A 16,332-nucleotide genomic window follows, 5' to 3' on the forward strand; every position below is an offset into this window, starting at 1 on the left:
AAGAATTATTTTTGTTACATCATTTTATTGAATATTAAACATTATTATTATTAAATATTGAGAATTGTTAAACAAGACAAGAAACATGCTCTTCATTGTCTTGACATAAAAATGAAATCTAATCGAATTAAAATGTAATGATAATTTTAACTCTTTGACTGCCAGACGTTTTCATAAAAGGGATGCCGTGGGTGCCAGCCGATTTAAGCATTTTTGACTGATCTTTCAAGGTCCCCAAAAATTATGTGTTTGGACTATGGAAACACCAAATGAAAGATTGGACTCTCATCTTTCATCAGCAAAAAAAAGTTTGTTTCTACCTTATTCCGTTTTTCAGTAATCAACAATAGAAAATGGTTAGTTTCACCTCTGTTTTTTGAAAAAAAAAAAGTCTTTTAACGTCTTTGGCACTCCTCCATAGGATTTTACTAAACGTTATTTAACGTTTTTGGCAGTCAAAGAGTTAATAACAAATGACAAATGTTCATTTAAAAAAAAAAATCTTTAGTTTAAGTTTGAAACTTGCTCTTTGAAGTCGTCTTACTTGAACAATCCAAACCTTTTCCGTGCCTTTGAACGACGTCCTTTTCCTCCACAGAACTTTTACAAGGAGATTGACCGAGAGGAGATGTACATCAGGTGAGCGTTTCCTTCTTTGATGCCGGCAGTTGGATTGCGCTTGATTTTTATTCTTTTCCTTTCCCTTCCCAAAAGGTATCTGTACAAGCTGTGCGACCTCCACAAGGAGTGCGACAACTACACGGAGGCGGCTTACACGCTGCTGCTGCACGCCAAGTTGCTCAAGGTGCGTATGTCTTCAACTATATGTTTATTTCTTACGACAAAAAAACGGAGTCAGCCCACTCCAGCTCTCAGCCGCTCATTTGTGGCCCTGCAAGGCGCGCGCGGATGGCGGGGCGAGGTCAGCGGCGGATCAACAGAAATCCTTTTAGCATGTAAATGGCGCACTCGGCTGCGCCGGGAAATCAATCAATAAGGAGCGGCGGCCAAATGGATCGCATTTGTTCCAATTTTTATTGCGCGACGACGTTGACGATGAAACGGGAACGCGCTGCCGCTTTTTTCCAGTGGTCTGACGAGGCGTGCGCCGCCCACCTGACCCAGCGAGACGGCTGCCAGGCCGCCACTCAAGGTCAACTCAAGGACCAGCTCTACCAGCAGATTATCAGCTACTTTGACAAGGGCAAGGTCAGCCGCACGCACTCCGACGGTCGTCGTGCACCTTGTATGGTTTCATTTTTGTTTTGTTTTGTCATTTATCATTTGTGTGTGTTTGTGTCTTCCAGATGTGGGAGGAAGCCATCATCCTGGGGAAGGAACTCGCCGAGCAGTACGAAAATGAAATGTTCGACTTTGAGCAGCTTAGCGCATCCCTGGTACGTATATTTTGAAATTGAATTGGCAAAAAATAAAAGATCAATACGAGCGACGACGTTCCGCGCGTCTGTGACGGTGCACGTTTGACCCGCACGCACGCACGCACGCACGTCCGTCCCGTTCACAGCGCAAGCAGGCGCAGTTCTACGAGAACATCGTCAAGGTGATCCGGCCCAAACCCGACTACTTCGCTGTGGGCTACTACGGCGTCGGCTTCCCGTCCTTCCTGCGGGTGAGTTAGCGAGTTAGCGAGGCACGCGTTTGTAGTTGATATGGTCAAAACAATCGCAAACGTTTTTTGGTAGTTGATGATCTCTCAGTCTACATGATATCACTTGAACACACCATTTTATCCTATTAATCGAAGAGTTCCAGCAACTTAATTTAAAGCGACAGTGTCACACACACACACACCCCAAAAAAAAAAGTCCTGAAGCGTTGGTGAAGGTCCACTTTGAAGAGCAGTTCTTCTTGAGTCGCACTTTGATTCTTTCATGTTGCCCTCGCAGACGGCAAATTGCGCTCGTCTCATCTCGGGCTCTATTGAAACTCCTTCCTTCCTCGCCGTCCTTGTCTGGCTGCCGACCGGGTCTCTGATGCTCGGCCCGGTCGCCGACCGGGTCCAGTCCTAAAGTAGGACAGAGGACTTTTATTTTCACGTCATCCAGAAAGAAAAAAAATCGGTTATAAAAAGACCCCCAAAAATAAAATAAATTAATTAATTAAATAAAAATCGTTATATTATATCATAATAAATAAATAAAACAAATAATAATAAATAAAATAAAATAATAAATAATTGTCTCCCTCCAGAACAAAATGTTCATCTACCGCGGGAAGGAGTACGAGCGCTGGGAGGACTTTGAGGCCCGCCTCCTCACGCAGTTCCCCAACGCCGAGAAGATGAAGACCACCACGCCGCCCAGCGATGACATCAAAAATTCCCACGGACAGTGTATCCTCATTTCCAGCAACTCAAGCAATTCCATTGTTTTCAAAAAAAAAATCAAATGTGGTCACATTTTTCTTTGTATCACGTTCCTTGATGTGTCTGCGTGAAGACGCCCAGTGTTTCACGGTGAAACCCATCCTGGATTTACCCGCCAAATTCCAGAACAAGCCCGTGGCGGAACAAATCCTCAGGTAGGCAGGCAAGGTCAAAAATATATTTGCAACAAACCCGTATGGAGGAATACCTCAAATCCACGGCCTCGATGAATGCTTTCCAAATATGTGACTTATTTGCCATTCTTTGATGACATCGTGACCAAAAGACATTTCGTTGAAGTCGAAGGTGGACTTTGTGGACGGTTCGGGACTTTCTGACTTTGTGCATCTGCTTGCCTGATTCGCGCGCACGTCGTCGCTCGAGCGTGTAAATTCCCTTGGATATGCGAGCCGTCCGAATGCATCAGTGCGCATAATTAAAAGGGGATGTTTACCCGCGGAAACCTTTCTGCAAATACACCTGGACGTCAGCTTTTATCGCGCGGCTGCATGGCTTATTTGCCTTATTCGCTCGCACGCCATTTTGGCGTGCGCTGACCCCGGTCTCGGTCACGGCAGCGGCCAGTTTTTTCCAAAGCCGCCGTCTTTCACCTGGCTTTGTCCGAGTGCCTCGCGGGCTTCATTAGGCCGGCGGGGGGCGTTCGATTTGCTCCGTTAATAATCCGTTTATTAGATCAAGAAGTTCGCGCCACGCTTTCCCGCTCCATTTGGGTTCCTTATTAAGTGGGTTAAAAGGCGTGGCGCTCAGACGTCTGATCGGCGACTCCGTTCCGGGACGCCTTGTGTCGTTTGTGAATCTTTTTCTCCTCTCGTCTCTCTCAAAGCTTCTACACGGTAAATGAAGTCCATAAATTCCAGTATTCGCGCCCGGTGAGGAAAGGCGAGAAGGACCCGGACAACGAGTTCTCGGTAAGTATTGGATTCAGTTCCGTTCCGAGACAGATGATGACATAATAACTGAAATACTTTCTTAGCGAAAGGTCAAAAATGTATTTGCAACAAACCACGTCGAGTAATACCTCAAACTAAAGCTCTTGATGGGGGCTTTCCAGATAAGTTATTTGAATTTTGCCTCATGATGAAGTAGTAATTGAAATAATTATTTGAAAATGTTCTTTTTTTTTTTTCTTTTTTTTTTTTCTCAGGAGAGCTCAGTATTGTTCATTCGATTTGACATCATCATTGCTCTCCTTTTTTTAAAAAAAACAAACAAACAAATAAATTTAAAAAAATTAATAAATGTTTGTTTTTTTTTTTCCAAATATATATACATATATATATACATATACACACATATATATATATATATATATATATTATTTTTTTTTGTATGTGGGTGAGTATGTGTATGTGCGTGTGCGTGTGTGTGTGTGTGCGTGCGTGCGAGCGTGTGTGTATTCATCAGTTCACCTAAAGCCCATTAAAAAAAATCCCATACTAATAATATAATATAATAATAAATTGCCAAATGCAGAAACATCAATGTAAGTTATCACGATGTAGTGGCTCTCGCTAACAGACAGAATTAAGTAACCGGAATTAGGTTAAAAAATTCTATATACGTAGACCATGTTTCTATAAATTTTGATATTTGGTTTTTATTTGAGGCAGATATTTTTTCCATTAAAATGTGATTTATGAGGAGGTTAGACCATTGGTCGATATTCAGAGTTTGTTTATTTTTCCAGTTAACAAGAATTGTTTTTTTAGCGATAGTAAGGGCTACAAGTGTAGATTGAAATTGTTTATGTGGTAAGTCAGTTGTTGTTGTTAGGTCACCTAGCAAACACAAGTTTGGAGATAAAGGTATCCTACAGTCCAAAATAGCGGAAAGTTTTTCTAAGACTTTAGTCCAGAAATACATAACCGGAGTACATAACCATAAAGCATGAACATAAGTGTCTGTAGTGTTTTGTATTTGTATTTTGTATTTGAAAATGTTCTAACCTCATCAAGTAACGCCTCAAATTAAAACTCTTGAAAAATAATTTTCTTACTTGGTGCTCACCAACATTCGAAATGTTGGCCCCGCGTGTGTAATCGACAGCCTGCGTGTTTTGTTTTGCCGTTCAGAACATGTGGATCGAGCGGACCACGTACACGACGGCCTACAAGCTGCCGGGCATCCTGCGCTGGTTCGAAGTCAAGTCCGTGTGTACGGTGAGTTGTGGCTCGTCCTAATCTGATGAAGACGTCCACAGCCCCGCCGATCGACGGACGCGATGAAGCGTTCTCGACGGCCGTATTGAACGGCATCGCGAGACAACGGATGCGTCCCCCGCGCCGTTCAGCGGACGCGTTTTGGTTCGAAGCTTGTTTGCAGCGAGCAGAGCTGCACGCAAAGACAATCAAAAGCGCTCGCTTTTGTTTTGCTGGTCAAGGGCGCGCCTGCGTTTTTGTGAAAGTGACGTTTCAAACAAACACAAAAGCACTATTATGGAGAAATACAGCTTAAAAAAAAAAGAAGAAGAATTTTTTAATTGAAAACATTTTTATTGTTATGCCAACAGAATTGTTGCAAATACATAACAGTAAATGGCTCCATAATAAAAAGCCTTACTCTTTATAGGGAATGGCGTATGCTAAGCTTCATTATTTAGTTGTTTGAAAATGCAAAAATGATATCTCTAAAGAAAATAGTGTATTTCACAATACATCCCCAACCAAATATAAAAATATATTATTTAACGTTATTTAACTATAAAACAAGACCTCCCTTGAGGAAATACTGTTAAATTCATATTTATTTTAAGATTCCAAATTAACCCATTCAAACCCAAAAACGTATAAATATGTTTTATTTATATAATACTTTGTCCTGCACTGCCCAAAAACATATTTATACGTTGTTGTTTTGTTGTTGCCTGAAGAGGTCGCTTAAAGCAATGGTGGTAATTACAAAAGTATAAGAGATCAGCCAGGGCCATGTTGCGACAAACTCGCTTTTCCAGTGTTTTCCGCAAGTACAAGTTTGTGAATAATGACGAAACTTAGCTATATTAAAATGCTAATTGCTGCAAAACGAAAACGGATACAACTACACTTTTTTTTCCTGATGAAAGAAGAGACACTAATCTTTCTTTTGGTAGGTTCCATGTTTTTATATTATTATTTACAATATTGTGTGGGTCTTGCAAAATCAGTCAGAATCCAGTCAAACAGCTGGGAGCGAAGAGGATTGCTTCAGTGAAAACGGCGGGTAGTAAATGACTTCAAAATGCTCCCCTCTGCCTTTCTCTACGTGAAATAAATGTAATAACTCCCCGACACGCGTTTGTTTGTGTGCGCGCGCATGTAGGACGAAATCAGCCCGCTGGAGAACGCCGTGGAGACCATGCAGCTGGCCAACGACAAGATCAGCAGCATTGTGCAGAAGCACCTCAACGACCCCAACCTCCCCATCAACCCGCTGTCCATGCTGCTCAACGGCATCGTGGACCCCGCCGTCATGGGGGGCTTCGCCAACTACGAGAAGGTAAACACGCACGCCCACTTCCAACCCACTCGCCGACCTCTTCATGCATCTACCTGAATCTTCCACCATTTTTAACTCTTTCACTGCCAGACGTTTTCAGAAACGGGTTGTCGCCACTGTCAGCCGATTTAAGCATTTTGAGTGATCTTTCGAGGTCCACAGAAAATGTTGTGTTTGGACTATGGAAACACAAGATTGGACTCTCAGCTTTCATCACAAAAAAAAGTTTGTTTCTACCTTATTCCGTTCTTCAGTAATCAACAATAGAAAATGGTTACTTTCACCGAAATTCTCTCTTTTGAAACAAAAAACGGAGAAAAAGAGCTTTTTGTGAAACGATGTTATTTCATGCACTCTAGTGAATTGTACACTTCTTTTTGTCCATGAATGATGCCACAAACACCTAAATAGTGCTTTACTTCTGTAAAACGCTTTCACCAACAATGAAAAAGTGTTTTTTGATTGCAAAATACGTTTATTTCCATTCAACAGTGTAACAATTTGACAAAACAATTTCGCAAACTATTTACAAATGTGTGCAACTCTGGTACTACTTACAATTATGTGGATGTTTCAAATACAGTTTTTCTTTTTGTAACGCTCTCCTGCGTGCAAGGAGACGCCAGGACGCGCACAACAGTTTACTTTCACTTTCACATTGGTCCGTTTTGCGTGCAAACGTTACACTGTCTTGACGGCCTTTTTTTCCGGGGAATAAAAAGCAAGTAGCAGACTGTACACACTTCCTCCGATGAATACGCATTGGACTCGGGGCACTCTCCGTCGTCCGATCGAACGTCCGCCTGTGCGTGCTCGGTTGCGCTCCGCGTTACGACACCGTCATAGCCGCCGCGTCAGCGGTTCCAATTTCGCCGTCAAGCTCGGATTCACCTTCATCATCATCGATGATGATCATCGTCGTCATCAATGTACTATTTTAGCGTTGGTCGATGCCTTTCGTCTTGTAAGTGTAGAGCTGCTTGCAAACGCTCGCCATTGCCCGTTCCCTCCTCCATCGAGCTCCATCTAACGTCTTCTACTGCCGCGTCAAAGCTTCCCAACCACGGAGTCACCCTCATCTTCATCATCGATGATGATCATCGTCGTCAACAATGTGCTCTTACAGCGATGCTTTTGGTCTTTGAAAAAAACGGCTCGGGCGTGAGCTCCTCGCGACCGGCCGCCATTTTTCCTTTATCTTCCATTCTCATCTCCTGCTCGACGCTCTAGCTCCGCCTCTACTGACGCCCACCCGATCTTGTCAAAAGAGAGTCATCGCTGCCCTCTAGGGACCAAAAATAGTCATTAGGCACAACAGACCGGCTGGAAACTTTCACCACAGCTCCGGAAGCCTTGCCCGCACCCGTTTCAAAAAAAAATAAAAAATTGGATGACGTCTTTAGACGTCATTGGCAGTGCTCTGTAGGTTTTTACTTGACGTCTATAAACGTCAATGGCAGTGAAAGAGTTAAAAAAAAGTGCTTAGCTTTAAGCTAACGAACAATGCAAAAGAGAGTCATCGCTGCCCTCTAGGGGCCAAAAATAGTCATTAGGCACAACAGACAGACTTGAAACTTTCACCAGACATGCGGAAGGGTTTCCTCTACCCGTTTCAAAAAAAAAAAAAAAAATCATTGGATGACGTCTTTTGACGTCATTGGCAGTGAAGCGTAGGTTTTTACTTGACGTCTTTAAACGTCAGTGGCAGTGAAAGAGTTAATTGAGATTTATTTTATTTTTTTTTTTTTCAAATTGGATCTCCAACGTGTGCGAGGGCCCGCTTATATCCGCTTGCAGCTCTAAGTTAGGGCCCGAGCGGTGCCGGTTGCGAGTGTGCACAACTGCTGAACGTGCGTCCTCCCTCCGCAGGCCTTCTTCAACGACAAGTACACGCACGAGCATCCGGAAGACCAAGACAAGCTCGACCAGCTCAAGGACCTCATCGCCTGGCAGGTGCGACTCCAACAACCCGCTGGGAAACACAGTTCGGATCGATCAGGATATGTCTTGAAAGATCGGTCAACTTTTTTTAACCAAGCTGTCAATAAGGGGAACGACGAGCAATGAATCATTTGGGTCCGAGTTTGTTTTGAAAAAGGCCTGGTGCATGAATTCTTGTTTTGCATCTTCCCCCCCCCCCCCTTCCGCCACTTTGCTAATTGAAGTCTCCACGTGACGCCGCGACCAAAGTTGGGCGTCGCGCTGAAAGCTCCTCAACCTTGAGCGAGCGTCGACGACACGCGCCACAAATAGCTGCCGCCTTTCTGCGCGCACGAGCGTGTTGCCATGCCGCCGCTCGGGCGCACTCAATCATCCTCCATCACGCTCAGCTCTATAAAAAGAACGCCGGCGGGTATCCTGGGAGACGGGAATCCTGCCGCACGGCGGCTCCGTGTCTCCCGCTTCTCGCGCCACCACCCCGCAGCGTGTTTGTCTTGGTGTCCTTCTCAGGACGAGGTTGTCCTTCCAAACCTCGCCGTTCCCGTGATGATGAAAGTGCACAGACTGAGGGGAAATCCCCACAGCTTGTTGATCTGATCTCAGAATGTGGGTTGTCTTTATTTTAAATCGTTTTTAAATTGCAAAAAAAAAAAAAGGAAGATTTTTTTGTTGTTGTATTTATTATTTTAAAACACAAAAATAATTGCACAAATAATTCTAATTTCTGAAAAACTATATTGGGAAAAAAGTAGGTCAGAAATAATATAACATCTTTTTTATATATTTAAAGTGAATTTGGGGGCAGCTCAATTTTAACACATTTTGTGTTTTGTTTTTATGATTACATTTTTTAATTGAAAAACATGTTTTTTGGGAGGGAGAAAAAATACGCAAAAAAATATTTAATTTGGGGAGAAAAATATTTGAAGAATTTAGCCCTTTTTCAAATATTTTTTGTAAATTTGTGCAATTTATAAAAACATAATAAAATGTATTTTTTTTAAATCAGGAAAACTTTTTTGAAAATTTATGAAAATGTTCATATTTTGGAAGAAAATTAAATAATGAAACTAGACTTCATAAAACTTATTATTTTATTTAAAAAAATTATAAAAAAAAGTAATTTGATTTATTTTTGGAAAATATTTGAATTATTATTTTTTCCAATATTTGAAACGACTTTGGTGGATTTAAACCAAGATTTTGTACTAATTACACGGACATGCAGAAACATGGCCTGATGAAGTTGAAGGATGTTGTGGTGTTGGGTGGGGGGTCCCGGCAGATCCCGCACCTGGCCGAGGGCGTGCGCATCCACGGCGAGAAGGTGACAGAGGCGCTGAGGCCTTTCCACGAGCGTCTGGAGGCCTGCTTCAGGCAGCTCAGGGAGAAGGTGGAGAAACAGTACGGCGTCAAGACGCTGGTGAGTTTGGAGCACATCCTTCTGCCTTTCAAATAACATGATCAAGATTCATATTTTTTTACTTGAAATTATTAGGAACTTCTACACAGTAATGAACATAAATGAATACCTCTCAGCCAAAGCTGATGTAAGTAAATAGTAATAATAAAAGTGTAATGAGACATTCAGCCGCAAGTGCCTGGAAAATACAATAGACAACAGTGCCACCCTCAGGCAAAAAGAGGCAACTGCACAACAAAGTCATCTTTAACTGTACTGTTGCCGCATGCAATGCTTTCCATATCTTTTTTTTTTAAACATAACTTAATGGAATAAAGGGATAACAGATTTTTTTTTTTTCTTTCTGAATGTTTTGTGACCCCAGCCAGCGGCGAACGAGCGTCGCGGTTCTCGTCCTCACTCGATGGTCCGTTCCTTCACCATGCCGTCGTCGCAGCGGCCTCTGTCGGTGGCCTCCGTCAACTCCGTCTCTTCCGACAACTCGCCCTCCAGGCCGGGATCCGACGGGTAACTAGCTCCAAAGTACCGGCACGCCTCCATGGAGTCGCTCCTCGGTCTGTGTGGGAATTCTTTAATTCACCACCTGAGGGCACTATTGAATTTGAATTTTTTTTTGGAGGTGTCAAAATTAGTATGTTAATTTTGAGTTAATTTAAAGTTCCTTTAACGCCACAATTTTTTTTACGTGCAATTAATGACCGCCTCTTACTTGGAAAGCCTGTACTGGGGGGAATTCCAGTCGCAATGCAGCAGAAACGTCCACGTCAAAATTTTGCAGTAATAATGCATATATTTGTGGAGACTGGGGTCAAGTTGTATTTTACAATTTTGAAAATGTGCAAAATTTCACAGGTTACTTCGTGCTAAAGATTATATAGCTCTTAATATGAAATAAAAAATGTCTTACAAATGCAATTATGCCATCTAGTGGCAGAAAAATTACCTCAACACAAATCCATATCACATTTGTTTTTTACAGTACATCATTTTAATTTTAACTTAATTTTATGACTCATTATGAAATTACTTTATCAGTGACAAAAAGATGCAGCCATATTTCTATTAGTTTAACATTTTTTCCCACTTTTATGTTAACAAGAGTATGAAAACTTTTTTTTTTTAAATGTATTGTACATTTTATTGTACATTTACAACAGATATAAAATTTGCGATTAATCGTTAGTTAACTATTGAAGTTATGCAATTAACTACGATTAAAAAATGTAATCGCCTGACACCCGTAAAAAAAAAAAAAAAAGAATAAATTAATTAATTAATTAAAAAAATAATACTAACTATACTATTTAACTCATGCGATTAACTAGATTAAACATTTTTAACGCCTGACACCCCTAAGTTTTTTGGGGGGTGCGGTCCTACAAGAAGATACCTAGTGATGTTTTTTTTCTTCTTTTTCCCCCTGTTTTGCATTGTTCCAGTTTTGCCCTGGAGCCTCTCCTCCCCAAGAAGCTGCACACCAAGTCCCAGGACAAGCTGGACCGCGACGAGCCCGAGCGCGAGCGTCGGGACAAGAAGAAGGAGAAGCGGAACAGCAAGCACCAGGAGATCTTCGACAAGGAGATGAAGACCACCGAGATCCCGCTGCAGCCCGCCGAGGCCGTCATACTTTCCGAGACGGTACGGAGACGCTGCCTTTGCTTTGGATTGGTCGCTGCGGGTCAAATTTGACAGCGGGAAAATATCAGAAATGAGAAGAGTGTCGTTAACAACCCTGCCAAATTCAAATGGTTCAAAAAAATGGCAGTGGGACGTTGTGGGCGTGGCTGCTAAATCCATTGAAATCACACTCTGAATTTGCGGCTTGTCGATGTCCGATGCATTTCTCATGTGATCTTGCAGATCAGCCCGCTGAGGCCTCAGAGGCCGCGGAGTCAGGTGCTCAGCCAGATCGTCGGAGACCGTCGCCTCTCCGTGTCGCCGGGGCCGCCGGCGACCACGTCCTTGTCCAACTTGTCGTCCAACTCGTCTTCCTCGCCGGGGCCGCCGCCCATCACGCCCCGCAGCAAACTCTCCTTCAGCCTGCACGCCGTCTCCAGTCAGTTGGATTTGACTTTTTGTCATAAAAACAAACAAACATCTAAATACGTTTTTGGGACTATGTTAATATTTAAAATAGAACGTTTTTATACGTTTTTGGGAGCAAATGAGAAATTGCGCTGGTGTGCTTTGTGGTCAGATGTGGAGCTGAACGGGGTTGGCAGTGGCGACAAGGCGGAAGTCCCGCCTCCGCTTCCCGTCAAAGGCAGCACGGCCGATTACGGCAACCTGCTGGATAATCAAGACCTGAGCGCACCCACAACGCCGCCGCCGCATCAACCGGTTTGTACGCCGTCCTCACTCACGAAAAAAGTTATTATTTCTGGTTCCAATTTGAAGGTAATCGGGTTTTTTTTGTTTTTTTTTTAATGATGGTTAACGTTAGAAAATGAAGAGGCTAATTTTGAGAACATTTTTCAAGTTGTATTTGTGAGCGTTGCAAAATATTCGTTTGTTAATTTGTGTTGCTTGTGTTTGCGGCGTAGCATTTACCGCCGCCGCTGCCTAGCAAGACGCCGCCGCCGCCGCCTCCCAAGACCACCAGGAAGCAGACGTCTATCGATTCGGGAATTGTACAATAACAACCGAGAGCAGCACAAAAATGCCCCCCCTCCCCCTCCCCCCCACCTGACCCCCAACACGCACACTCAAAGATGCACACATTCCCAGCACTCCTCAGCCACGTTGACAAGATGAATACCTCATTGCAGTCCTTTTGAGTTTTGGAGTCATCGAGACATCATCAACTTCAAAGTCCCACAACATCTGTACAGAGGTTTGTACATATGATTTTATTTTGTACGTGTTTGTTTGTATTAACGCATTATTCCACCACACGAGGCATTTTTGCAACACAAGAAACAAGCCAAAAACAAACAAAAAAAAATGGGCTGCAGCGTTACTTTTTCTGTTGAGAAGTTTGGCGTGCGCAAAAGCGGCTTTTAAAGCGTGCGTATGACGTTCAAAAAAAAACGAACTGCTCTAAATTCACTACTGACACAACTTCTGAATAAACATTCACAGTGTTTGGATTTTTCAAGCAAAACATGTCTGCTGCCTCTTTATTTTTGTTACTTGCCTAAACACCACTTTCTACTCTAATGTCGATTTGCCTTTTTTTTTTTTTTTTAGTTGATTGCCATTTTATATTTGTGACACGACACTGTGGTAGGTATGTACATGCTTTGCTCACTCAGGGCCTGGACCGCTTTTCTCTCATCACTGAAAAAATGAATTCACACATTTATCAAGATATTTTGCAGAGGAACTTGACGCCGTCTGTCCCAGAGAACAGAAGAAAATGTGTGTTCCAGAAGCGGCCCAGTCGTCTTTTTTCCTCCAATTCTAGGTGACTAAATCTTGCCTTACACTGCCACAAAAATTGCACATGCCCACGGGATGCATTTTTAACCAAACAAAATGGCTCGGTCGGAACTAACTGTTGTTTAATGTCCATCAATGAGCAGTTTCTGTTGACAAAACAGGTTGTAAAAGGTAAGAGGTGTCAGATTGTTATTGCTCTCAAGTGTCAAGTTTGCTAATGACTCGTTAGCCCCAATTAGCATTTAACACACACACCGCATCAGCCTGTTATTACTTTGTACTAGCAGGGGGGGGGGGGGGGGGCAAGGGGGGCTTAAGTTTGTGTTGTGGCCTGTTTGACATCCGTCACGTTATTTTGGACTTTTCCCTTCAGGGGGAAAAAAATACAATTGTGTATGTTTAAGGGTACCCTTGACACAGCAAGCTAGCTCTACATCTTCATTTGCTGACACCCATGTCACTCACCAGTCCAGGCCCTGCCTTTTTAAAGCCACACACACCTAAAAGTCACCAATACTAAAATAGTACATAAGGATGATGACCCCCCCCCAAGTGGACAAAGATAATACCTGCACCTCACATGCACGTTATTGTATTTAAAGGGATACTTGACTCATTGAGACATTTTCAGTAGTGAAAAGTTCATCATTTAAACGACCAATCATTCATGGCTCACCTGTTTTCCAGGTTTGGTTAGTAAATTAAGCCATGATTGGTCGTTACCGACTTCCTCATATGGATACAATTCAAATTGTTTTAACACTTAACATAAATGTAATTGTTTGAATATATGACTGAAGCAATCAATCAATTTGAATGACCATTCAGTTCATTTGTTATTGGTGCCGTAAACAAGCAGTAAAAGTTCAGCAACTAAAAAAAACAAACCAAAAAAAAAAAACGAATAACCATATCTGCATAGTTTTATTTATTAAGACCTTAATGTAAATGTGTTTAACTTATATTTGTATGTTAGGTATATTATTTTGCATTTTATTTGTCATAATTGAATTGAATTTTTATCAGTGCTTGAAATGAAAGTGCAATTGCAAAAAAAAAAAACATTTTTTTTTGTCATGATCTAATTTTATTGCTATTGGTGCTGTTACTAAAAATTCGGCAAATTATAAAAAAAATTAATAAGGCAAATTATAATTTTTAAGTTTTTTAAAATTATTATTATTATTTAGTATTAATTTTGGGGGATAATAAGTAAACAGAAAATCTGAAGTAAATAAAAACTGATGAAATGAGAAGAGAGCCAATTTGTACAAGGTGTCAATTAAAAGCACTTTTATTTAGCATGTTTGTCTGAGTGCAGAGGATGCAGAGGAAAGGGTTCGATGGAGGCAACTGATTTCGCTGTGGCGACCCTGAAGGGAAAAAGCCCAAAGCGAAAGAAGAACTTTGAAAATGACGTCATTATATTGGCTCCACTTTGTCGCCTTGAGAAAAAAACAAAGTTAAGGGGAAAAAAAGTGAGGCTCCTTGTGCTAAAAGAAGATGGTATCATCATAAAATGTAGATGTGTTGGTGCTCATTGAAAGGCAGATTGGGCTCGATTGAAAAAGAGGTGTGACCGACCCCCTCTCAAAAAAAAAAAAAAAAAAAAATCTCCCGGGGGCTCCACCTGGCCCCTTGCCTATAAATACGCCTCGCTCGTCCGGATGGGAGTTCAGTTGAGTCGGGAGCGCTTGGACGGTCGTGCGTTGCGTTTTTCTTTGGTGTGGATTATGAACGCGTTTGGAGCGCAGCAAGCCTCCTGCCAGCAGAGCAGCAGCGGCGGCGGCCACCCCGCACATGACCTCCTGGACATGGCCGTGTACTGCACTGACAACTACGGCGTCTACCAGCACCAGAACCTCCACCACCTCCATCACCCCCAGAGACCCCCCAACCACCCCTCCGGCTACGGCTTGAGCGACTACGCCGCCCCGCCCACCAACCCCTACCTGTGGCTCAACAACTCCCCCGCCTCGTCCTACCTGCACGCCGGCGCAGGAGGCGGCGGCGGCGGCGGCGGGGGCTCCACCTCCACCTCCAGCTACCTCCAGTCGGCCGGTTACGGTTACGGCTCCGGCGGCCAGCGGCAGCTCTTGGCGGCGCCCGGCGGGCTGGGAGGCGCCGACCTGGGCTGGTTGTCCATTTCCGGCCAGCAGGAGCTCTTCAAGATGGTCCGGCCTCCGTACTCGTACTCGGCGTTGATCGCCATGGCCATCCAGAACGCGCAGGACAAGAAGCTGACCCTGAGTCAAATCTACCAGTACGTGGCCGAAAACTTTCCGTTTTACAAGAAGAGCAAAGCCGGCTGGCAGAACTCCATCCGGCACAATTTGTCCCTCAACGACTGCTTCAAGAAGGTGGCCCGGGATGAGGATGACCCCGGTGGGTGCCGCTCGCTTTGACGCGTTTATTTAAACCGTAAAAAGTGTACATACAATACATTTATATTTTAAAATCTATAGGTTAATAAAATTACCTCGTTTTATAATGGACTTAATGAACGAGCGCGCGCAGCTAATTCTAGTTTGCTAGCTTACATTTACAACTCAAAACTTATTTCTAACCGATTCTGTTTACTTTTTAAAAAAACAAAACAAATTCCAGGCAAGGGCAACTACTGGACGCTGGACCCCAACTGCGAGAAAATGTTCGACAACGGCAACTTTCGACGCAAGCGGAAGAGGCGAGCCGACGTGAGCACCGCGGCCGAGAAGCCCGACGCGGACGCCCAGCACAAGCTCTCGGACACCGCCAGCATGCTGAGCTCGTCCCCGCCCAGCTTGCGCGCTTCGCCGGCCTCGCCCGAGCCGCGCTCGTCCCCGCCCACCTCGGCCGATCACAGTCCGTGCTTCGCCGGCTTCGTGTCCGGCGTCAACACGCTGCTGGCGGCCGGAGTCGAGGCCTCGTCCGCCAGGGCCCCCGAGCGGGACTCGGGCACGGAGTCGTCCCAAGGCCGCGAGGGCATGTCCGGACTGGGCTTGGGCTCCTACTCGCCCTCCTTCCTCTCGGACAGCAGAATGAACTACTACAATCTCAGCAATCACTTCACTGTCAACAACCTCATTTACAGCCGGGAAGGAACTGAAGTTTAATGTGGATTCGTCTGAAAATGTGACTAATTTATCTCATTTAAAGTAGCCAAGTGTATTTTTGTTTTTGCTTTTATATAAATAAATGTGTATATATGTATGTATATATATATATAAACTTCCACAAATCCTGTTGAGGAAGGGAAATGTACACAAATTATTTTTATAAGAAAAGTGACATGTGTTTTGTGTTTTATTTAAACTCACATTGACGTTTGAATAAAAGCCCTTTTTTTTATTACATTCACACTTCTCTTTTTTATTTTATTACTCTCATAATTCACACGCTCCCTTTTATGCCCAGCCCAAATAAAGCCCCCATCCAAAATCTTTATAAAAAAAAATAAAAAATCCTGCCAGGATGTCTACAGTCAAGTGGCTGTAAGTCATCAAAGTGTGTAAAACTAGAGACATTTTCCGCCTGTCACCCCCAATCGGCCTTTTCAGCCCTTCCCGGTTCACAAGTTCAGCTTTTTGTCTGTTGCCCGTTTCACGTGGACCTTGTGGGGAATATTTGCACCTGCCCCCCCCCCCCCCCCCACACCCCCCACCCAACCCCACCCGGCTGCTCCTGAGCGTCACACACGAAGCCTGCTTACTCCTTTACGGAAGAG

At 43.5% G+C, this 16,332-nt stretch overlaps 2 protein-coding genes across 3 annotated transcripts in view; both read left to right on the forward strand.

Annotated features, from left to right (window-relative positions):
• Positions 1 to 12,348, forward strand: part of dock1 (dedicator of cytokinesis 1) — a 104,606-nt gene extending 92,258 nt beyond the window's left edge. For both annotated transcript variants that reach the window (XM_077551166.1, XM_077551167.1), the window contains exons 36-52: positions 599 to 639; positions 715 to 805; positions 1,090 to 1,209; positions 1,308 to 1,397; positions 1,526 to 1,630; positions 2,212 to 2,353; positions 2,460 to 2,541; positions 3,231 to 3,315; positions 4,480 to 4,566; positions 5,705 to 5,881; positions 7,751 to 7,834; positions 9,108 to 9,245; positions 9,610 to 9,752; positions 10,685 to 10,883; positions 11,106 to 11,301; positions 11,443 to 11,585; positions 11,789 to 12,348. In XM_077551166.1, the coding sequence (XP_077407292.1) occupies positions 599 to 639; positions 715 to 805; positions 1,090 to 1,209; positions 1,308 to 1,397; positions 1,526 to 1,630; positions 2,212 to 2,353; positions 2,460 to 2,541; positions 3,231 to 3,315; positions 4,480 to 4,566; positions 5,705 to 5,881; positions 7,751 to 7,834; positions 9,108 to 9,245; positions 9,610 to 9,752; positions 10,685 to 10,883; positions 11,106 to 11,301; positions 11,443 to 11,585; positions 11,789 to 11,884 (2,019 nt within the window). In that variant the 3' untranslated portion in view covers positions 11,885 to 12,348. The remainder of the gene's footprint in view (positions 1 to 598; positions 640 to 714; positions 806 to 1,089; positions 1,210 to 1,307; positions 1,398 to 1,525; positions 1,631 to 2,211; positions 2,354 to 2,459; positions 2,542 to 3,230; positions 3,316 to 4,479; positions 4,567 to 5,704; positions 5,882 to 7,750; positions 7,835 to 9,107; positions 9,246 to 9,609; positions 9,753 to 10,684; positions 10,884 to 11,105; positions 11,302 to 11,442; positions 11,586 to 11,788) is intronic.
• A 602-nt stretch (positions 12,349 to 12,950) lies between these two features.
• foxi1 (forkhead box i1) lies at positions 12,951 to 16,056 on the forward strand. Its single transcript, XM_077551217.1, has 2 exons — positions 12,951 to 15,011; positions 15,234 to 16,056. Exons 1-2 carry the CDS (start codon positions 14,294 to 14,296, stop codon positions 15,719 to 15,721), a joined length of 1,206 nt encoding a protein of 401 aa, XP_077407343.1. The 5' UTR covers positions 12,951 to 14,293; the 3' UTR covers positions 15,722 to 16,056.
• Positions 16,057 to 16,332: the final 276 nt, after the last annotated feature.

Source organism: Vanacampus margaritifer, chromosome 18 (assembly GCF_051991255.1).
Source record: "Vanacampus margaritifer isolate UIUO_Vmar chromosome 18, RoL_Vmar_1.0, whole genome shotgun sequence".
NCBI classification, from domain to species: domain Eukaryota; kingdom Metazoa; phylum Chordata; class Actinopteri; order Syngnathiformes; family Syngnathidae; genus Vanacampus; species Vanacampus margaritifer.

What these genes read in the sequence shown, in the direction of transcription:
- foxi1 (XM_077551217.1), top strand. Translation starts at nt 14,294, where the DNA reads ATGGGAGTTCAGTTGAGTCGGGAGCGCTTGGACGGTCGTGCGTTGCGT. An exon ending in CCGGGATGAGGATGACCCCG is followed by an intron (nt 15,012 to 15,233) that starts GTGGGTGCCGCT and finishes AACAAATTCCAG; the next exon opens with GCAAGGGCAACTACTGGACG.